The 24,248-nt window shown below is 39.4% G+C and overlaps 1 protein-coding gene across 1 annotated transcript in view; it reads left to right on the top strand.

Annotated features, from left to right (window-relative positions):
• The window catches only part of TXNRD1 (thioredoxin reductase 1), a 178,649-nt gene extending 157,959 nt beyond the window's left edge, over positions 1–20,690 (top strand). Inside the window, exons 11-17 of the mRNA XM_069764223.1 lie at positions 3,353–3,442; positions 3,655–3,731; positions 5,333–5,489; positions 5,933–6,040; positions 6,516–6,611; positions 14,181–14,315; positions 18,618–20,690. Of these exons, the coding sequence (XP_069620324.1) occupies positions 3,353–3,442; positions 3,655–3,731; positions 5,333–5,489; positions 5,933–6,040; positions 6,516–6,611; positions 14,181–14,315; positions 18,618–18,680 (726 nt within the window). The 3' untranslated portion in view covers positions 18,681–20,690. The remainder of the gene's footprint in view (positions 1–3,352; positions 3,443–3,654; positions 3,732–5,332; positions 5,490–5,932; positions 6,041–6,515; positions 6,612–14,180; positions 14,316–18,617) is intronic.
• Positions 20,691–24,248: the final 3,558 nt, after the last annotated feature.

Below are 24,248 nucleotides of genomic sequence, written 5' to 3'. Positions count from 1 at the left end.
ATTGAACGTTTTTTTGTGCCGACGCTCCGCCAAAACACAACTGATCCAGTGCACGACGGACGCGACGTGTGGCCATCCGTCACGATCCGTCGGCAATACTATGGGCAAAAAACGCATCTTGCGGGCACATTTGCAGGATCCGTTTCTTGTCCAAAACGACGGATTGCGACGGAATGCCAAACAACGCAAGTGTGAAAGTAGCCTTAGGGCTAGGGTTAGGGTTGGGGCTAAAGTTAGGGCTAGGGTTGGGGCTAAAGTTAGGGTTAGAGCTGGGATTAGGTTTAGGGTTTGGATTAGGGTTGGTATTAGGGTTAGGGTTGGCATTAGGGTTACGCTTGGGATTAGGGTTAGGTTTGGGATTAGGGTTAAGGTTAGGGTTGTGATTAGGGGTGTATTGGGATTAGGGTTAGGTTTGAGGTTAGGGTTGAGATTAGGATTAGGGGTGTGTTGGATTTAGGGTTTTGATTAGGGTTATGGTTAGGGTTGACATTAGGGTTGTTTTGGGGTAAGGGTTGTGATTATGGTTAGGGTTAGTGATTAGGATTATGGATCAGGTTGGGATTAGGGTTAGGGGTTGGAGCTAGAATTGGGGGGTTTCCACTGTTTAGGTACATCAGGGGGTCTCCAAACACGACAGCCAATTTTGCGCTCAAAAAGTCAAATAGTGCTCCCTCCCTTCTGAGCTCTGCCGTGCGCCCAAACAGTGGGTTACCCCCACATATGGGGCATCAGCGTACTCGGGATAAATTGGACAACAACTTCTGGGGTCCAATTTCTCTTGTTACCCTTGTGAAAATAAAAACTTGGGGGCTACAAAATCTTTTTTGTGAAAAAAAAAAATATTTTTTATTTTCACGACTCTGCATTCTAAACTTCTGTGAAGCACTTGGGCATTCAAAGTTCTCACCACACATCTAGATAAGTTCCTTGGGGGGTCTAGTTTCCAAAATGGGGTCACTTGTGGGGGGTTACTACAGTTTAGGTATATCAGGGGCTCTGCAATCGCAACATAATGCCCACAGACCATTCTATCAAAGTCTGCATTCCAAAAAGGCGCACCTTCCCTTCCGAGCTCTGCCGTGCGCCCAAACAGTGGTTTACCCCCACATATTGGGTATCAGCGTACTCAGGAGAAATTGCACAACAACTTTTGTGGTCTAATTTCTCCTGTTACCCTTGTGAAAATAAAAATTTGTGGGCAAAAAGATCATTTTTGTAGAAAAAATGCGATTTTTTTTTTCACGGCTCTACGTTATAAACTTCTGTGAAGCACATGGGGGTTCAAAGTGCTCGCCACACATCTAGATAAGTTCCTTAAGGGGTCTAGTTTCCAAAATGGTGTCACTTGTGGGGGGTTTCCACTGTTTAGGCACATCAGGGGCTCTCCAAACGCGACATGGCGTCCAATCTCAATTCCAGCCAATTCTACATTGAAAAAGTAAAACGGCGCTCCTTCACTTCCAAGCTCTGCGGTGCGCCCAAACAGTGGTTTACCCTCACATATGGGGTATCGACGTATTCAGGAGAAATCGCACAACAACTTTTGTGGTCTAATTTCTCCTGTTACCCTTGTGAAAATAAGAATTTGTGGGCAAAAAGATCATTTTTGTAGAAAAAATGCGATTTTTTTTTTCACGGCTCTACGTTATAAACTTCTGTGAAGCACATGGGGGTTCAAAGTGCTCGCCACACATCTAGATAAGTTTCTTAAGGGGTCTAGTTTCCAAAATGGTGTCACTTGTGGGGGGTTTCCACTGTTTAGGCACATCAGGGGCTCTCCAAACGCGACATGGCGTCCAATCTCAATTCCAGCCAATTCTACATTGAAAAAGTAAAACGGCGCTCCTTCACTTCCAAGCTCTGCGGTGCGCCCAAACAGTGGTTTACCCTCACATATGGGGTATCGACGTATTCAGGAGAAATCGTACAACAACTTTTGTGGTCTAATTTCTCCTGTTACCCTTGTGAAAATAAGAATTTGTGGGCAAAAAGATCATTTTTGTGTAAACAAAAGCGATTTTTTTATTTTCACGGCTCTACGTTATAAACTTCTGTGAAGCACTTGGGGGTTCAAAGTGCTCACCACACATCTAGATAAGTTCCTTAAGGGGTCTAGTTTCCAAAATGGTGTCACTTGTGGGGGGTTTCCACTGTTTAGGCACATCAGGGGCTCTCCAAACGCGACATGGCATCCAATCTCAATTCCAGCCAATTCAACATTGAAAAAGTAAAACGGCGCTCCTTCACTTCTAAGTTCTGCGGTGCGCCCTAACAGTGGTTTACCCCCACATATGGGGTATTGGAGTATTCAGGAGAAATTGCATAACAAAATTTATGGTTACATTTCTGTTTTTACACTTGTGAAAATAAAAAAAATGGTTCTTTATTAAGATGTTTGCAAAAAAAAGTTAAATGTTCATTTTTTCCTTCCACATTGTTTCAGTTCCTGTGAAGCACGTAAAGGGTTAATAAACTTCTTGAATGTGGTTTTGAGAACCTTGAGGGGTGTAGTTTTTAGAATGGTGTCACACTTCATTATTTTCTATCATATAGACCCCTCAAAATGACTTCAAATGTGATGTGGTCCCTAAAAAAAAATGGTGTTGTAAAAATGAGAAATTGCTGGTCAAATTTTAACCCTTATAACTCCCTAACAAAAAAAAAATTTTGTTTCCAAAATTGTGCTGATGTAAAGTAGACATGTGGGAAATGTTATTTATTAACTATTTTTCGTGACATATCTCTCTGATTTAAGGGCATAAAAATACAAAGTTTGAAAATTGCAAAATTTTAAAAATTTTCGCCATATTTCCGTTTTTTTCATAAATAATCGCAAGTAATATCGAAGAAATGTTACCACTAACATGAAGTACAATATGTCACGAAAAAACAATCTCAGAATCAGCGGGATCCATTGAAGCGTTCCAGAGTTATAACCTCATAAAGTGACAGTGGTCAGAATTGCAAAAATTGGCTCGGTCATTAAGTACCAAATTGGCTCTGTCACTAAGGGGTTAAACAGTCTATATTCTACAAATGTAATGTACTGTCCAAATGAAAAACATTTCTTTATAATTTCTTCATAATCAAAACACTAAGCATACTTCCCACCTAGAATCACAAAGTGGTCGTAATCTTAATATTTAACCATTAAAACATAACATTTGAGCATCGTACTGTAGCTCTGCATGTTTTAATGTTTACCTGCTCCAGAGAATTTGCTCTAGATATAATCTGTCTGCCGGTCTGAGTAATTAGATTAATTTCCCAATTCCTTCTTGTGTTTCAGATTAAGATGTGTTTAGCTGTGTTTAGATTGCATTGTGTCTAACATATTATATTTTCTCTGCAGATAGAGCAGATAGAAGCCGGAACACCTGGGAAATTGAAAGTTACATCTCAGTCAACTGATGGTAGAGAGATTACAGAAGAATATAACACTGTGAGTATCAAACAGATAAATCATTATCTCATTCATGGCAGGAAGTAAATAAAATACACTTGCTGTGTGAATAGGTGTAAATCTAAACATCATTTTGTGCATAAGGCCAGTATTAAACAAAGATCTGACAAGCCTTTTGTTATGCTCTAATTTTGAGTATTGCCGTTATCTTTAAAACAATGGCTAAAGCCACATTTCACAATGTTTTGCAGGTTTTACTAGCTATTGGAAGAGATGCCTGCACAAGAAAAATTGGTCTGGACATACCAGGAGTAAAGATCAATGAAAAGTATGTACATAAGCCCATGATTAGTATATGAATGCGCTTGTGATTTGGTTTGGGACTTGTCCTCTTGAAATAGTATTCATATTAAACTTTTCAAATTAAAAATTCCTTCTCTAATATTTGCTGTATGAATTTGGTACTTGCTATTCTCCAAGATTCTGTGAGCAACAGGCTAGAATTTAGACGATTACGGTATTTGGTTCACTTTGATTGTGAACTTTCTAATAATAATACGCCTTGAAGGCTGTCAGGAGACTGGCTTCCAATAGTAAAATATTCGTTGACTGCAAGCAAAGAAGCTATAAAGGCCTGCTACATCTAGGATCTTGGAAAGATGAGAACTTTCTACTGCTCAGTGATCAAGTTTACATGGCATACATTTGTGAAGGTGAAAGTCCCATTTAGGCTAGGGCTACACGGTATATGTGTCATGGTGGCAATTCTTAGACAAGTCGTGCTACTAAAAACATCTGTGCAACTTATTTGTGACTTACAATTGCATGGCTATATTATAGCTGCAATTTATGCTTTAAAAAAAACCCACCAAATTGCGGACAATTGACATGCAAGTCACATTCTCTTGTGACTTGCATTGAAGTCTATGGAAAGTGTGTTAAGTGCAACTTGCGACCAGCAACACAAAAACATTTGCCACACTATGTTGCTGTTGTGACAGCTCGCAAGTCTCATCATAGGAAATCATGAGATGTGATGTTGCAATGCGACACTGCGATTTCAGTGTCATGTCGTCATGTGGCCCTAGCCTTAGGCTACTTTCACACTAGCGTCGATACGGTCCTGTCGCAGTGCGTCGGGCCAACGTACTGACGCATGCTGTGAAGTAAAAGCACAATGGGGGCAGCGGATGCAGTTTTACAACGCATCCGCTGCCCCATTGTAAGGTCCAGGGAGGAGGGGGCGGAGTTCCAGCCCCGCATGCGCGGTCGGAAAAAGAGGACCCGACGGACAAAAAAAACGTTGCAAGTCCCGACGGACTGCAAAAACACAACGGATGCAACGTGTGGCAATCCGTCGCAATGCATCACTAATGAAATTCTATGGAAAAAAAACGCATCCTGCAGGCAACTTTGCAGGATGCGTTTTTTCTTGAAAACGACGCATTGTAACGTGCATCGAACGACGCTAGTGTGAAAGTAGTCTTAATCTAACTTTCGCACAGTTGTGATTCATGCTACTCAACTCATGGACAGCATGCTTCCCAACCCTTGGACAGCATGAATTAGCCTTTCTCCATGTTTACAGCCAAGTATGTTTGTAGCTGAAATGCTCCTGCATTTGAAGATTCTTGTTTCTCCACACCCGCTTCTATTGATTGGCAAGTGTTTCCCTATGCACACACATGGAAACAATTTGAGAATCAACTGAAGCATGATGGATCGATCCTGGCGGAGGCGGCGCTTAACTAGTCATGTCTCCTATAGTCCTCGGTTGGACCTTCAGGTGCCAGAGAAAAACATATCTGGCTGCAATCATGCAGACAAGCACTGATTCATGATGCCCATGGTTTGGGTGGCATGAATCACGTGACAAGTTTCCTTTTAAAAATAGAATATACCAATTATCTGATATTTTATATCTTTCAGAACAGGAAAAATTCCAGTCAATGATGAGGAGCAGACGAACGTACCTCACATTTATGCGATTGGAGATGTGCTGGAAGACAAATTAGAGCTTACCCCAGTAGCCATCCAGGCAGGTCGCTTATTGGCCAGAAGACTATATGGAAGCTCAACAGTAAAGGTCAGTTATCTCAGTCATGTTGTACAGAACTAGATGTGAGACTAATGCTTTCAGAAATAGAATTACAATGTCATGGAAAGTGTACATCTTATCAAATGTAAGGTTCCTTCTTTCACGAATTACACTATCAAAACATCTAAATGATGGGGATTATTGTGCTCTTTCCCAAGACATATATGAAGGCTTTAGGTGAACAGAAGATGCTTAGAGCCTCAGAATTTAGTAAGCTCCTTAGCAGCTGGAATATAGTGACATTTTTTGATAAGTTCTAAAAATATTTAATTTGGTGTGCAAATCTTCTGCATATAATGTATTGAAGGTTAGATGTCTATATGTCGTATGTCTGGTAATAATTACCTACGCACCTCTTAGCTGAAAAGTAAAATCATTGTGCCTTATAATTTGACCCTCTTATTAATACATGTAATTCTTCTCTTACCCAGTGTGATTATGTAAATGTTCCAACAACAGTATTTACACCCCTGGAATATGGTGCCTGTGGGTTATCTGAGGAAAAGGCCATATCCAAGTATGGAGAGGCTAATATAGAGGTAAGAAAAAACATCCACCCGTATATATATATATATATATATATATATATATATATATATATATATATATATATATATATATATATATAGCCAGTGCACATAATGGGGAGGCGTATCAATAATAGTGCCAGGGGAATGGAGCGGTTTCTTAGAGCAAGCAATCATTTTCCAACTCTTGTTTTTAGGACATCATTGAAAAATGAAAGCAGTGAATGGCTTGGTTGTTATGGGCACATAAGGGGCCTTTGGATGTCAGTGATTTCAGTTGCATTTGACTGGAAATAACGAATGCATTTATGCTTTGTTTTCACATGTGTAACGCTAGTGTAACATAGGCTCAGATAGTTCATCCTGAAATTATACAATATTAATATTTAATAATATTTAGACTCTGATGCTACTACAACAATGCTAAATGCTACACAATTCAAGAAAATTATTGTTGCATTTGTCCAAAGTTTATGTTTTTTTGTAGGTTTACCACAGTTATTTCTGGCCTTTGGAATGGACTGTTCCAGCAAGAGACAACAACAAGTGTTACGCCAAGGTCATCTGCAACATAAATGACAATGTAAGTGACAAAAATACTACAGAAGTATTAGGGTTACAACATATGGCTTGTGTGCCCCACAGTATATACCATGGCCTCTATATATCATTTACGTGTTTTTTTTTTTAAGTCACGTTCATTTTCTTTTTTAGTCTTGTGGCATTAGTTGTTGTTTCTGGTGCCAAATTCATCACAATGATGCACACGATTGATAAATTTTGTAAAAATTCTGGAACTGGTTTTGCAACTTTTGGAGCCCAAAACCACACATTGGAGCAAAAAAATTTGCAAAATCTACGCCAAACTTTGGGCATAGTCAGAGATACACTGGGATTGAAGTTGCACCAAATTTTGCAACTTTTTAAAAAGTCACAATTGATGAATCAGGCTGAATCTGGAATTGCTAGACCCTGTCCACAAAGTTAAAAACAGGCCAACACAAATAAGCTACACTTCAAACAGGGGCACATATTAAAATGAATTGGGTGCAAGCAATAAAAAGACAAAAGACACAAAATTAGACAAAAACAGGCAATGATGAATAGGGGCCCAAGTCTTTAGGTAGCTACTCCTACTGTGAATATAGTATATGAATAAAAAACGTTTTGAGAGGGCGACCAGGTAGTGCATAAAATCTGCGTGTATTAAACCCTTCATGACCAAAGGTATTTTTGCTTTTACGTTTTCATTTTTTGCCCCCCCCCCCTTCCCAAAGCCATAACTTTTTTATTTTTTAGTCAATATAGACATATGAGGGCTTGTTTTTTGTGGGACGGGTTATACTTTTGTACAACACCATTTGTTTTAACATATCATATACTGTAAAACGGGGAAAAGATTCCAAGTACGGTGAAATTGCAAAAAAAAGTGTAATTCCACAATTGCTTTTTTTTCCCATTTTTACTAAATGCTAAAACTGATGGGCAGGATTTCCGGCATGCTGGGCAGGATTTCCGGCATGCTTTCCAGAAGTGCAAGTTAAATGCCACTGTCAGAGATTGACAGCAGCATTTAACTAGTTTACAGCCACGGGTGGATGGCAATTCCGCCCACGGCTGTTAGAGGCACATGTCAGCTGTTCAAAACAGTTGAGATGTTCCGGAAAAGATGTGGGCTCAGCATCAAATGGAGGGAGTCTGACATCGGCATACTATTATGCATGATGTCAGAAAGTGGTTAAAGGGGGCAATACCAGAGTGAGAAATGTAATGTCTGATTGTCCGTTCTCCGGATCTACATGTCTCACACTGACCGATGTCGGAAAGGGGTTTAATTTGCAAAATGTAACTCACATCATACTTAGTAATACTGTATGCTGTGTTTCAACTACATTAAATTGTCTTTTCATAATCATTAAATTACAGTCTTTGCAGTGGTTTGTTCAATGTTTCTTGTAAGGATTTTTCTAGGGATTTGCTATAAAAAATATAATTTTAAGAAGGTACATGTTTCACCGTCAAACACAGTTGTAAATTATTGATACTGAAGTTTCACTGATGCACTTAGGTTTATTGAAAAGAATAATTGTCAGCTTACCACATTTCAATAGTATTGATGCTTAAATCAGCCTTTAACCACGGGTGCCAAAAGGCCGTTGGTGAAGATCAGCAATCATGAAGAAAAGTGAGAAACGTTGTTACTTCCATTAGTAAAATGATAAATCTTTATTTTGGATATGAAAGAGTATTCCCATATGGTAGAAAAATTTGACACGTTTCTGGTGCTAAGTACGCCCTTAGTCTTAGATGTTGGCAGATTTTCCCTTCCTCCTTCCTATGACAATTTCATGATGAACCAAATGAGTGTGCATAATAAAGCCAAATGCAAAAACAGATAAAGGCAATATAAACCTAACAGAAGTATAACATCGGAATAGAAAGCATAATAAAGCCAAAAAGAAACACCAACATTATACAACGACATGTAAAAGTTTGGGCACCCCTGGTGAAAATTACTGTTATTGTGAACAGTTAAGCAAGTTGAAGATAAAATGATCTCTAAAAGGCCTAAAGTTAAAGATGCACATTTCCTTTGTATTTTAGGGGAAAAATATGTATTGTAATTGTTTACATTTTAAAAATTGCACAAAAAAAAATTGGCTGATGTGAAAGTTTGGGCACCCTTGGAGATTTGTGTGCTCTGATAACTTTGACCGAGGTTTTGGACCTTAGTTAGCCTGTTAGGATTATGTCTTGTTCACTATCATGAAAGACCAGGTGATTCAAATGTCCCAGCTTTATAAAAACCCAGCCTCCTCTATCCTTGTGCCAAAAATAGCAGCTATGGGTTCTTCCAAGCAGCTGCCTAGGACTCCGAAAATGAAAATGGTGGAGGCCCACAAAGAAGGAGAAGGCTATAAGAAGATAGCAAGGTATCTTCAAGTTGCTCTTTCCTGAGTTCGAAATGTGACTAAGAAATGACAGTTAACAGGAGAAGTGGAGATCAAGATAAGGTCTGGAAGACAAAAGCAAAATTTCAGTAAGGGCTGCTCCTAGGATTGCTAGAGAGGCAAATCAGAACCCTTGCCTGACTGTAAAAGATCTTCAGAAACATTTAGCAGACTTTGAACAGTAGAACAATATACCACAACTCTAGAGACACATGCAGAAATATGGCCTTCATGGAAGAGTCATCAGAGGAAAACCTCTCCTGCTGCCTCATCATAACACTTCAGAATCAGATGTATGCAAAAGATTACCTAAACAAGCCTTATGCATTTTGGAAACAAGTTCTGTGGACTGATGAGGTTAAAATTGAACTCTTTGGCCACAATGATCAAAAGTATGTATGAAAAAAAGGCACAGAATTTCAGGAAAAGAACATCTCGCCAGCCATTAAGCATGCGGGTGAATCAATCATGCTTTGGGGTTGTGTTGCAGTCAATAGAAGGGGAACATTTCATGGGTAGAGGGAAGAAAGGATTGAATGAAATTTCAACAAATTCTTGATGCAAACATAATGTGAAGTTAAAAAGAAGATGGCTTCTACAAATGCATAATGATCCAAAACACATGTCAAAATCCACAATAGACTACCTCAAAAGGCACAAGCTGAAGGTTTTACAATGGCCCTCACAGTCTACTGATCTGAAAATCACTGAAAATCTGTGGCTAGACCTCAAAATAACAGTGCATGCAAGACGACCGAGGAATCTCACAGAACTGGAAGAATGAATGAAAGTCTCAAAATCAAGAATTGAAAGACTCTTGGCTGGCTACAAAAAGTGTTCACAAGCTGTGATACTCTCATAATGTGATGTTACTAGGTACTAACCATGCAGGGGGCCCAAACTTTTGCATCGGCCCATTTTCTTTTTTGTAATTTTTAAAATGCAAAAGTTGAAAAAAAGCTAGATATTTATACAGTATATGTATATATATATACAGTGGGGCAAAAAAGTATTTAGTCAGTCAGCAATAGTGCAAGTTCGACCACTTAAAAAGATGAGAGGCGTCTGTAATTTACATCATAGGTAGACCTCAACTATGGGAGACAAACTGAGAAAAAAAAATCCAGAAAATCACGTTGTCTGTTTTTTTAACAATTTATTTGCATATTATGGTGGAAAATAAGTATTTGGTCAGAAACAAAATTTCATCTCCATACTTTGTAATATATCCTTTGTTGGCAATGACAGAGGTCAAACGTTTTCTGTAAGTCTTCACAAGGTTGCCACACACTGTTGTTGGTATGTTGGCCCATTTCTCCATGCAGATCTCCTCTAGAGCAGTGATGTTTTTGGCTTTTCGCTTGGCAACACGGACTTTCAACTCCCTCCAAAGGTTTTCTATAGGGTTGAGATCTGGAGACTGGCTAGGCCACTCCAGGACCTTGAAATGCTTCTTACGAAGCCACTCCTTCGTTGCCCTGGCGGTGAGCTTTGGATCATTGTCATGTTGAAAGACCCAGCCACGTTTCATCTTCAATGCCCTTGCTGATGGAAGGAGGTTTGCACTCAAAATCTCACGATACATGGCCCCATTCATTCTTTCATGTACCCGGATCAGTCGTCCTGGCCCCTTTGCAGAGAAACAGCCCCAAAGCATGATGTTTCCACCACCATGCTTTACAGTAGGTATGGTGTTTGATGGATGCAACTCAGTATTCTTTTTCCTCCAAACACGACAAGTTGTGTTTCTACCAAACAGTTCCAGTTTGGTTTCATCAGACCATAGGACATTCTCCCAAAACTCCTCTGGATCATCCAAATGCTCTCTAGCAAACTTCAGACGGGCCCGGACATGTACTGGCTTAAGCAGTGGGACACGTCTGGCACTGCAGGATCTGAGTCCATGGTGGCGTAGTGTGTTACTTATGGTAGGCCTTGTTACATTGGTCCCGGCTCTCTGCAGTTCATTCACTAGGTCCCCCCGCGTAGTTCTGGGATTTTTGCTCACCGTTCTTGTGATCATTCTGACCCCACGGGGTGGGATTTTGCGTGGAGCCCCAGATCGAGGGAGATTATCAGTGGTCTTGTATGTCTTCCATTTTCTAATTATTGCTCCCACTATTGATTTCTTCACTCCAAGCTGGTTGGCTATTGCAGATTCAGTCTTCCCAGCCTGGTGCAGGGCTACAATTTTGTTTCTGGTGTCCTTTGACAGCTCTTTGGTCTTCACCATAGTGGAGTTTGGAGTCAGACTGTTTGAGGGTGTGCACAGGTGTCTTTTTATACTGATAACAAGTTTAAACAGGTGCCATTACTACAGGTAATGAGTGGAGGAAAGAGGAGACTCTTAAAGAAGAAGTTACAGGTCTGTGAGAGCCAGAAATCTTGATTGTTTGTTTCTGACCAAATACTTATTTTCTTTATTTTTTTTTGATAAAAAAACAGACAATGTGATTTTCTGGATTTTTTTTTCTCAGTTTGTCTCCCATAGTTGAGGTCTACCTATGATGTAAATTACAGACGCCTCTCATCTTTTTAAGTGGTGGAACTTGCACTATTGCTGACTGACTAAATACTTTTTTGCCCCACTGTATATGTACAGTATATCTCTCTATACATAGATATACTGTATATATATTATTTACAGCCAAATGGAAACACATATGAAGGTAATATAGTTTTTCTTGTTTCTGTCAGGCTTTATGGTAAAACTCCACCCAGGGCAGGTAACTGTCAGGAGCATCTTCATCTGAGAGAAGGATTTGGTATTTTAATTCCGATTGCCAAATACCTTCATCTCTCTTTTCCATCTACTGAATTAATTAAAAGTTTTTTTTAATTCTGTTTCTGTTAAGTATACATTGCCTTTGTGTGTGTTTCCTTTGGGCTTTATTATGCTTTCCATTCGGATGATATGCTTCTTTTAGGTATATATAGTCTTTGTCTGTGTGTCTAAGTAAGCGTTCAGTTTTTGTGAGCAGTGTTTTGAGTTTTTCAGCACTTGGACAGCTCAGTAATAGTTTGCAGAGAATCTGTTTATTACAGAAGTTAAGGTACCTTCACACTCAGCAACTTTACAACGAGAACGACAAAGATCCGTGACGTTGCAGCGTCCTGGATAGCGATCTCGTTGTGTTTGACACGCAGCAGCGATCTGGATCCCGCTGTGCCATCGCTGGTCGGAGCTAGAAGTCCAGAACTTTATTTGGTTGTCAGGTCGGCGTGTATCGTCATGTTTGAGAGCAAAAGCAATGACGCCAGCAACGTTTTACATGGAGCTAACAACCAGCGAGAACGAGAAGTGAGTCACCGTTACATCACAGGATCGCTCCTGCATCGTTCTGGAGTTGCTGTGTTTCACGTCTCTACAGCGACCTAAACAGCAACGCTGCAGCGATCGGCTCGTTGTCTATATCGCTGCAGCATCGCTGAGTGTTACGGTACCTTTAGGATCAGTCAGAACAATAGGCATTACTGATCCATGATTAAGGTCTGTTTATATGGACCAACTGGCGGCATGGTAAGACCTCAGATCAGTAAGCTTATACCAATCAGCGAGTGTTTGAATGCCCATTTACACAGGAAGACCGAAGTATATTTCTCAAGTGCGACTTCTGTTTACACAGGACGATGCACTGAGAAGAAAGATGATTTTTCATGATGCATGAAAAATAATGTCACCCATTGAATGAGCATTTTGCTCGTTCATCTGGTGATTGGCAGCCTATCTACATGACAAGATAATTGTGAAACAAAGCCTTTTTTAACAATGCTGGTTCACAATTATCTTGCGGTGTGAATGTCCCTTTACAAGTATAGTAATGCCCATCTAATGGAGCTCCATCTTCCCCAGTACTTAGACCCATTGTATAAGCAAATAAAGCAGTCTGTAGGGATTTAATTGCCTTTCCTTCAGGATGATCATTGCATTGTCATCCACTCTTTCTGTCTCAACTTCTGACCTAACATTTCATTCTATCTTGCTGACGGCTAAATTATGTTCTGGAACTACCTTCACGTTGCCATTTTTTTAACCTCTAAAATAATTTTCCCGTACAGTAAATAAGGTACATATGACTGTTACGAAAATCTCTTCCCTGGCAATATAATTTTATCAGTACATGAGCTGGTGTATTATGATAATTAGAAAATATTACTTTCTCCCCTGATCTGACACATCACATGTATTAAAATAATAAAGGACTGCTGCTTATGTCATTTAATGCTGTCATCAAAATGGAGCTCTGATAACACTTAATAAAGTCGGTACGCGAGCAATACAGTCTGTAAAGGTGCAGAGATGAGGATAATAAAAGGACTTATCCATCACCGTCACTTCCATCCTCTGGTTTTGTGTCACATCAGATATCCATGGTATGAATTTCTAAGTTAAATCAGGGAAAAAAAGGAATCAAATTACCATTCTCCTTGGAAGGTGGCTGTCACCTTGCACCACTCACCTGTGTTGTGCTGCCTATGGTAATGTGACGGGCCATAATCATAAAGATGATGAATTGAATGCAGGAGAACAGCATCAATTCTACTAACCTGACTCATGAAGGCTGTTGACCCCATAAAACATGCTGACTTATGTGCTGCATGTTCGGGGCAGTGATTGCCTTGGAGATTGGAGGCTTAGCACACACCGACTGTTCCTCCGTGATCTAGTACCATCAGCATAAAATGGCAATAATTGTCACGCTGAAAACTAATTGAGGTTTTTGGAGAAAATGCTGACATTTCAATATCATTCCCAGCAGAAGTAATTCCCCTCTAACTAAATCTGTGTGTAGATGTGCAAGAAGCAACAGAATATCATTTTCAATTTTTATTTTATTTTTGTACTAAAATATTAGAAAGTTAACATTACACATAGTGTCATTTTTATTCTACACTTTAAAGCAAAAACCTATTTGTGTCATTTGTAGGTCGAACATTTTCATCTGATGAATTTCCTTTTATATATTTATAGTGGTTGGAGCTATGTTTTTCAAGCACATTGCACCAAATCCCCTGCAAGTTAAATAATACATTTCAGATTGAAATCAGCCACTAGCGAGAGCAAAGGTCATAGAGCTCCAACTCCTATTATATTTTAACAAACTAATTGTTAATTTATTAATTATTTAAAAGTGTCATCGCTTTATATTTATTGGGTATGTGTGAGGTTTCTACATTCTGTTTTTTTTATTATATTCCAGGAACGAGTGGTGGGTTTCCATGTGCTTGCTCCTAATGCTGGAGAAATTACGCAAGGATTTGCAGCTGCCATAAAATGTGGTCTCACCAAAGAACAACTGGATAATACAATAGGAATACATCCAGTGTGCGCAGAGGTGAGTGCTGGAAATCTAATATTTCATCAACATATTCCAGTTATTATAGGATGTCACTATGTATGTTAGAGATCCAAAAACTGTAAAAGTACTAACCATGCTCTACAACAAAAGAAATATTAACTTTCCACATACATTATAAAGCACATGAATCATCATAGAGTCGGAAAAAACCAAATTTGGCACTTGTATACACTAATGTGTGCCAATAACAAACCAATATGTACCAACGTGAACAGAAAATGATGTTAAGCACAGTTTATTTTACACCGAGACGACATTTCTTGCCAATTTCCTACCGTAAAGCTGCTTGAAGGGTGTCAAACCTTTGCGCAACTCGGAATTTCACAAAGCTTTTGAGACTTTGGCCATTTTTATGGCAGTCCCACATCCAACTCCACAAATTTATTAAAAAGTAGTGGGAGCTTGGTAAATCGGGATGAAGCAAAGTGCACCCAATAAATTCACCATCATTTACATTACAAAAGTAACATAAATTACCACGGAAATGTATGCTAACCCCAACTAGAGTAACATTTCTGGTGCTGGCCCACAATAATAGAAAGATATAGCAAATACATTTAAGTGGCGGAAGCTCCTTTTTGAATTTGGCGCACTTTACGTTAATGCTCCCTTCATTAAACTGGGGTATAAAACACCAGTCTTAAGTCGGGGCCGGAGAGAATTTTTTGTAACCTTATCAATGGCCGTACCTTCTCCTGTAATGCGGCGTTGATATCCCCGTTTCCAGATTTAGTCCACAAGTAGTTCTCTTCTGTGAATTCATTAAACGTGAAAGGGTGCCGGTAGCGTTTTCTGTAAGTATGTGCACAGTTCCTTGCCGCCTGAGTGTGATGTCCTACATAGAGGCGGCACGGCAGACTGAACCACAGTCTACATGTTTCGGAAATAACTATTTCATCTGCCAAGGCCCATTGCTGTTGAGTGTGGTTGGCACTTTTATTTGTATCTCGGTATGCATGTCACATCACAGTAGCCAGCAATAAAGATGGAGCTTAAAATAGAACTGCAGTGCATGTTCTTTTCCAAGACAAACAGGACAAACCTTGAAATTACAGCAGTTACTTTTCTCATTAGAAGCTAGTGCAAAGCCTGTGCTTAGAAAACAAGGTCCTAAATGATAAAGTGCTCTCAATTTCAGGAGAATGAAAACTAGTTACAGAAATGTATGGAAATTATTGATGATGTCTCTAAAACGTTAAGAATTTTCCAAGGTCAGAGTAACCCTGCAGAACAATCAACTCCACCCATATACATATAGGAGTTTAGAGAAAAAGGTTTTTACATTTTATCTTATTGCCTATATGTCAAGTCATGTAACCCTATGTTGCCAAGATGTTTTCAGGACAAAAAAGAAAAAGAAAGAACTAAAATAATATGTTTGCATACATATGCACACCCTTAAACTAATACTTTGTTGAAGTACCCTTTGAATTTATGACAGCATTAAGACCCTGATTCACCAACACTCTGAGTTGCGCCCAAATTTTACAACGTTTCAAAGTTTTTACTCCACTCTTTGGGTGTGAAAGCTTTGATTAATTGGGGTGTACATCCTTTTGAGTAGGGGTCTCTTCAGGGCTGGATGTACTATTGGTGCAACCCGTGCAGCCGCACACAGGCCCAAGAGGTAAGAAGACCCACTTCTACCTCCAAAGCAGGTGGAATTTTGCATTATGATGAGCCACTGGATTGAAAAGGGCCCATATATTTTTTCTGCAGAGGGGCCCTCTTTTGTGAAACGTGGATGAGGGACTGCCACAAGACGAGGGGTAGAGCAACAATCAGTAGACACACACAAAGAGTAGATAATATAGTATGAATATTTAGTAACCAGTTTATAAAACAAAGGAAAAGATGGTGGGTAAGCAGTGTATAAATAACAAATACAATTACAGCAGCTACTCTCAGTAACACCGACTAAGAGTATACGAAGGTACGAAAACAGAAATAACAGTTATATGAAAGCAAATACAACGCCTTTAACACTTTCTGTGCATAAATAAATAAAACGGCAAATTTGTGCCACTACTTTAGTAATCGCCTTCGTGGAGTAGTTTTCAAGTAGTTTTAAAGAATAGGCCTTTTCTCCAAAATAAATGAACCTCTATAAGGCTATTTGTATATGCACATATTTAGTTATAAGATGGTACCGGTACATCCTAAAAGTGAAGTAGAAGGGTCCTTGCTGGCTGAGTCCCGAATAATCAGAAATGCAGTCTTGAAGCTCTTAGGGATAGGGAATGCTGATCTCTCCAACGCAGAGCTTCCCGAATTCCTTAGCGATAGAAACGTCATCTTAAATCTCTTAGGGAATGCTGATTTCTCCAATGCAGGGCTACCCTAACTAGATAGAGATAAGGCCTCACGTGGCCTAGCCCCAGATGCTGTGTGCTAGGTTTTTCTCACCGAGTCGGCTCATGTCAAGCCGAACAACACATCCCAGAATCACCAACAACAGATCCCGAGTCGCACTGCCCTATCCAGACTTTCTCCAAGGATCTGTAGCTTCACTTCAGCCCGGACTCTCCTTCGACTCCTCCCAACCATCCACCAATCACCAAAATACCCCATGCTCCAACTCCGGCCTCTCGACGCTGCCCTATACTGGCCAGATCACATATTACATCACAAATCTCCAACAATACAGTAAACTGTGATTAACCCTTATGCGCTCATAGATTATCCATAGTGCTCTCATATATATTAGTGACTACTTTGAGGATTCATAGTGCACCCATATATATTAATGACTACCTTGATGATTCATAGCGCACCTTTATATATTAGTCACTGCATAATTCATAGTGTAGCCCATATATAGTACTGACTATCTTGATGATTCATACTGCACCCCATATGTATAAGTGACTAGCTGGATGATTCTCAGTGCACAATGTATTAGTCTCTACTATGTGGATGACACATAGTACACTCATATAATATATCATTCACTAACGGGATGACTGACCGTGTGCTCATACATATAGTTCTACATCTGGATAACTCAATGTGCCTATATTATTCAGCATCTGGAATCATAGTGAACCCATATATAATATTTTAATCATAACCATGTGAATAGATTGTTTTAAATGTTGTTTCATGTTAAATGAATTTGTTGTGGGAAAGGAATCGGCCACTGTCGTTGTTCTGACACAGAACTACATATGTAGTTGTTTAGATATTATAAGCTGCCATGTGCCTCATGAGGACACTTACATAAAAACACATCAAATAAGCTTGGCGGAAAAACTCAACATCGTGTTTGTCAAAGCAACGTATTTATGCTCCCACAAAAGACGTCTTTGATACAGTTAATTAAGGCCTTTGAACAACCTCAGGCAGGCACATTGCAATTTTCTCTCATTATTCTGTGACAATTCCTATCAGTTAATACCATGCAGCATGACACATTGCAGAAATGCAGTTTTAAAGAGAGATATTAGATGAATAACCCAGTCTGGCAGTATGTACATTAACACTTCTTGGACCTGGTTCATGCACTGGATTTTAGTGGCGTTTTTCTTAGACTCATCTGGATTGCTGGATTTGTAAATTGCATGATAATTAGGCAGGATTTGTGACCTATACGGCCAATATTTTGGACAGCCTCTGTGATTTCTATAGGGACTTCCGCGATACAACAGATATAACTCACTTCCTAGCTCATATCGCCATTCCCACATTTCCAGAAGAGCAATCCTTTCATGGCCCACTAACTTCAGAAGAGCTGACCCTAGCTATCGATAGTAATAGTATGCCTAACTATCAGAGGAGAAAAGGCAACCTGTTATCTACAGAACTTATATTTACCTACAGATATAAGGTAAATCTACAAGCCAATAGCATTAAAACTGTGTCGTCAACTGCAATGGCTTGCAAAAGTATTCACCTCCTTGACTTTTAACCTATTTTGTCAATAGTATTGACAAATTTGATTTAAGCAAGATTTCCCATATTATGTTATAAAAGATGTGTCTGTCATCCTGGAAGAAGAATGAAATAAACTTCAATTTCTAGTAGAGACTAGAGAGTAGAGACTTTCATTTTCATTTGTTGGAGACATGTCAGTAATTGGCATTCATGTTTGATAGCTGAGAGAGGAAACACGGCGTGGTATCTTCCAATCATGCAGTATGTCTTCTCTTGATTGCAAACACAAAATTATCCAGAAATATTCACTTTTGTAGTTATCGCTGTATTTAGGAATAATCATAGCCCCTTGCTGGGTCAAAATCAGAGAAGTACTCTAAATGCTGCCATCATGTTTACTTTCAGATATTCACCACCCTGAGCGTGACAAAGCGGTCTGGAGGAAACATTATGCAGGCCGGATGCTGAGGATAAACCCCGCTGTTTGTTGCTGTTGCCATTGTCTCATAAAGCAAGGGAAGAGAAGAAGGAACATCTACAACACCGAACAACAAGAAGCTCATTAACTTTAAGAATGGCAGCAAACAATACAGCTAAGTGACGAAATAAACTACAGCAGTGCACTCTTGGTGCTTTTGTGATGTCTCGACCCAAAGCCATATCTGGTGGGTTGTGACTGAAGAACTGCAAGCTTCGTTTATTGACACTAGGGATATGTCCCTAAATATTCAGTGGTGGTGTCATAACATATTAATATAATTTAAACTAAAGTTATTTATTTAGAAGTACATTTTAAAAAATGTCACTGAATTAATAAGTAGTAGAAGATGATTACTGGGGTTGCTAGTTTTGAACAATGCAATTTTGTTTAATCAGGAAAACCAAAAATATATTTATAACAAGCAATCAGCTGTATTCTTCAGGAAAACCAAAAATAAAGTGCACAACTACCATGCTGCCCCCAGAGGCAAGATTATGTATTACATGATACCCGCTGACATCAATGGCGTTTTGCGCAATACACTGACATGCTGAGTCCTCCTGAGGGAGATGCTCTTTGTAGACGTTCACTTCTTCAGCTGATCCCTCAGGAGGATCCTTTGTAATAAATCAAAATGTCTCTTTAGGGTATTTTAAATTGGGCTTTCTAAATAATGCCACTCCTTATGTCATATGGAGGCTAGATTGAGGCTACATGATGATATTTTTAGCCTTTATATTTCCTCTTTATTACTGTATTTTTCAATATATTTGAAGTTGCCTGAAATAAATTGACATCTACTGGTGTCATCTATGTAGCTCGCTCCTCTGAAAAGTAATGGAAAACGACTAAATTAGATTATTTTGTGCAATGCATTGTAGCAATGACAAATACGCCCGCATAGCTCAGGGCGGGGAAATACATTTTGGCTGAACCACATTAGGGGACAAATATGAAACCTAATAAGAAAAGTTGATGCTGCATTTTATGCCATTTGTTCTCATGTTCTAAATGATATAAACAAATTAGAGGTCATTCAGACATCCATTTTTTTCTTGTACGTGAAAAGAACTCATTGATTTCTATCATTATTTGATCTGTCTATGTCTACCTGCACACAGATTGCACAATGATGGCATGGTGGGTTCTCTCCGATTTCCATGGACGCGTAGACTTGTTTCGTTATGTTCAATTATAATTTATTTTTCTCCATCTATTTTGCACATGAGCTTATTTTCGCATGTACCTGGGGTCATTGCAGCATGCTCAAGCCTGGTCCAATCTATGGACCAGACTAATGTTTCCTGCACCCATCCACTATGTGGTCACGTTCTGCAATTTGTGGATATAACGAGCATTGTGAACATTGTTTTTGAGTCTCCCATAAGCTGACATGTGAACATAAAAAAATGGACATGTGAACAGCACCTCATACTATGAAAAATGGAGGTCTGAATGAAGCCTTTTAGTTAGCGCATCACTCGTAAGGTTTACACAAACATATATTTCAGGTATAATTCTCATATAAGCATTATTCTATAAAAACTATAGAGGATTTAGGATTTCATGTTATAATTCGTTGAGTGATTTTTATTTATTTTCAGTGGTAGAAAAAAAATTAAGAGATGAAAAACTCTGATTCTGAAATATTGTAAATCAGAATGGAGCCGTGGACACCTGTTCAATAACCCTGACATTGAATATTATATTCCTTTTTATTTTGAAATTAGGAATTTATTTGATAGGTAAATGAGTAGCAGAGACCGCTCACCACCATTCATGTACATGTTTAGTTTCTTAAAGATAGCTTTACCTAGTCACTATGGAATTGTATTGTAGCAATACCTTTATGTACTAGACAGGGCAATTTATCACTTTGTGTATGTGTTTTATGTCTTTAGTAACACAATAATATTTGTAAATTACATATCTATTTTGTTAAATGGTAATCTTGTTTAGAAAATGGTTTGAAATAAAATGTGCTATTTTTTGATAAATGTTGGCTACTTGACTTCATACGGAAGCGTGACATGACACAAGGTTAATGGGCTGCAGAATTCCTTAGCTTCTAAAAGCATTGTGCTGATATTTTGGGAATGTTTTTCATTACAGTCGAGCCGCGTGCACAGTGCTATTTGTTTATAGTTGTCCCATTCCCTGTAGTTGAAGGTTTTTGTACAATTTGCTCAGAAGACAGTTACAAATGCAAAGGCTGCACTGCCCCCTGCAACGTCCTGTTCCAGGAGAGGTGATGGACCTGTGGGGAGAGAGTGCAGCCCCAGCTTACTGTGATGCCCCTTTTGGGACTCCTCTCAAGCAAAATGTCACAGTAAGTACAGTAAAAATAAAACATACTTAGGAATTTGCTACATGGAGAAAAGTGTAGGCTATTGTTTAAAAGCAAATTACAAAAGTGTTTAAGGTGTAAGGCTACATATTTAAAAAAAATACATCTTAGGTGCTAGCTAAGCCTTTAAGGCTTCTGGATACTAGAGCATATCACAATAAGTTGGCAGTATATTTAAAAAATAACATTGAATATTTTCCCTTTACAACAGAGTTGACAAATGTATTTTTATTTTTTCTGCACAACTTCTCAAAAAATCCTCGACAGACAACTTTTTTTATGGACTCCTTAAATAAACATAATAAATCATTACGATTATAAGTGATACATGTCTACAGACCATAAATCTCATATTAAGACATTAGCTACATCCACTGTGAACTGTAAAAGGATGATAACTACCGTCATAAAAATCTGCAAAGACCACTCAAGCATAAAAGAAAAATCTCAGACACATGACTTTTTTTTATGGGCAGGGAAAAATGCCTCATTTTTAAGAACTGTTTATGAATTTCTGTATAGTTTGCTACCCAGTCAAAGGAGACCCTGGCTGGCACTGTGAATATGCTAATACTCTATGTGCTGAATATTTGTGACAGATACTGGTAGGGATAAGTGGATAAGTGCATTTATTGTAAGAGCTATATGGCTCTACCTCATAGTGCCAGAGACTGACTGTGGCACTGTTGTTCAGCGTTTAGAGCTAAAATGATAGGAGGAATTAATCAGTGAATCTCTCAACCTGTTCAACACTGAGCACTGAACAGTTTAGTAAAAGGTACAGTTGTCAGTATGTTCTGCCCAGTGACAAAGAACAGAGACAGTTGTGTGAGAGTTAATAGCAGGGCTGGAACATAGTGGGGATTGTGGGTTAGTGACAGGAAGAGGAAGTGCTGATAGTAAGTAAGTCAGAGAGAGCAGGAGAGAGAGTGCAGTGGAGAGTAGCAGGAGATGAGCTAGAGAAAAGGAGAACCCAAGGGAGTAGGAGCAACGGGGACAAACAGAACAGTCTTGCCTGAAGAAGCCAATTTAGAGACTCCATCCTTTCAACTGAAATGCAGTAGCAAATGTGCCAGGACTAGGACAGCCTTATCTGCATGTTAGATCCAGGAGAGTCAGGCAGTGGGAACAGTAGGGTGGTAGCAGGAGCTCCCATATGTGTAGGTTCCCGGAAAATGGAGTTACCCTTAGAGCTGAAGCATTTTGCATTCTTCTGTATTTCAAGATCTGTGTTTGTGTCCATCACCACTGGGAAAGTTCCAATGTATGTGAAAGAATAACAAGGAAACAGTGTCACATATTATTTCCTATATTTGAGTGTTGCTGTTAGTTAAAAAGGATTTTACGTTTTAGCTGGTGTGGTTTCCTCATTCTGAAGATCAAAAGAATTGGCGTCGTGGATGGCAGATCAGAAGGGAGTATAGAACTCTCACCCACCGAACAGCACAGAACACACACATCCAAGGGCCCAAAGGTTCCCCTACTTCTGTAGCGGGTGGGGGTGAAGAAGACGTGCCACTCGCCCATGACTACAACCAAAAATAGAGGACAGTGGCATTGATCCCAAGATGGTGGCCATCAGCGTGGGTCCCAAGATGGCAGTGAATGGCGGTCTCTGGTGGATCAGACTGGACTGTCGTGGGCAGAGAGGGCACACCAAAGCGCAAAAATATGTCCAGTCCACTGGAGTGTTGGCCTGAAGAAGCCGATGTCCTGAAGCCAAGGTTTGGCCCAGAAGAGGAATCATGTTCCAGATGAGGGTCGAGGTTCAAAATGAAGTAGGCCCACCAGGTAAGAGACGACAAATGCAGAAGGCGCAGCTGAAAGTGGAGCCGCTGACAGTGGCGAGTGACACGACGCCCATGTCAGTCAGCTGGCTCAGGAAGAGGCAGAGCCTTACTCACCTGAAGATAACCTTGAGTCAGAGGCCAAAGTCAAATGTAATATAAAAATATAATCCATGAAAACGTCATCTTATCCTGAAAAAAAAGTGTTCCCAGTCAGCTGTGTCAGCGGAAAAATAAAAAGCTATAGCTTTCAGAATATGGCGATGGAAAAACAATTTGTTTTCTATAAAATAGTTTTTATTGTGTAAAAGCAGCAAAACATAAGAAAAAATAAAGTGGTACTGCTATAATCATACTGACCTGAACAATAAAGCTGCCTGATCACTTTTACCAATGAAGGGCATAAAATCACCCAAAAAACAATTCCTGAATTGCTCCTTTTTGTTTATTCTGCCCCACAAAAATTGGAATAGAAAGCAATCAAAAAATATTATGTGCCTGAAATCAGTTCCAATAAAAACATCAACTCGTCCCCCTAAAAAACAAGCCTCACATGACTGTCGGCAGAAATATATAAACATTATAGCTCTCAAAATATGGTGATGCAAAAACTTGGCAGATGGAGGCACTGTGGACACCGTCGAGCCTATGATCTGGTGGTGTCTGTCTTTTTAAGTGTGCATAAAAATGCGGTTGACTACAGTTTTGTGCACCTCTGAAAATATGGACAAGATTGAACAAAGGCCAGACAGAGTCCAGAGTAACTCTGCAGCCTCTTTCTAGTGAATGGATCCTTTAGGGTTTCTTCTGAATCAAGTCATTTGGAGATTTAGGCCGGAATCACAAGACTGTACAACACGGACGAGTGCTATGAGATAAAACATAGCATAGCACTTGGACTAGTGTTATACTATGGGGCAGCCCAGATCTGCAATTATTTTCTTATGTGGATTCGGCATCAAAAGACAATCACACCATGCTGTGATTGCGTCCGAGAATTGGATCACACTCACCCATGCATGTCTATGGGTGCATGTGAAACATCAGACTGCACTCAAATATCATCAGAATTCCCCCTTGAGACAATGTAGAAACTGGGGCTAAAACAAAAATTTTATAGCAATTTTATTTTTTATAGAATTCTTTGAAACGCCTGTGGTGTCAATATGCACTATGTACAACTAGATGAATTCATTGAGGAGTGTAATTTGTAAAATGGGGTCACTTAAGTTGGAGAGAGGGGCTAGGCTAGGTTCACATCGTGTTAGGGCGATCCGTTTCCTGGATCCGTTACAAAAAGGCACTAAAGCAATGTAACAGATCCGTTAACGCACCCATTGCCATACATTATCGTAACTGTAATGTGCTGCTGCAGTGCAATATAGAGCAACCTCCACCAGAGGGTGCTGGTTAAGGAAAAG

Source organism: Ranitomeya imitator, chromosome 4 (genome assembly GCF_032444005.1).
Source record: "Ranitomeya imitator isolate aRanImi1 chromosome 4, aRanImi1.pri, whole genome shotgun sequence".
In the NCBI taxonomy this organism is placed as follows: domain Eukaryota; kingdom Metazoa; phylum Chordata; class Amphibia; order Anura; family Dendrobatidae; genus Ranitomeya; species Ranitomeya imitator.
The sequence above is the reverse complement of the archived record's forward strand: the minus strand, read 5'-3'. Positions and strand labels throughout refer to the sequence as shown.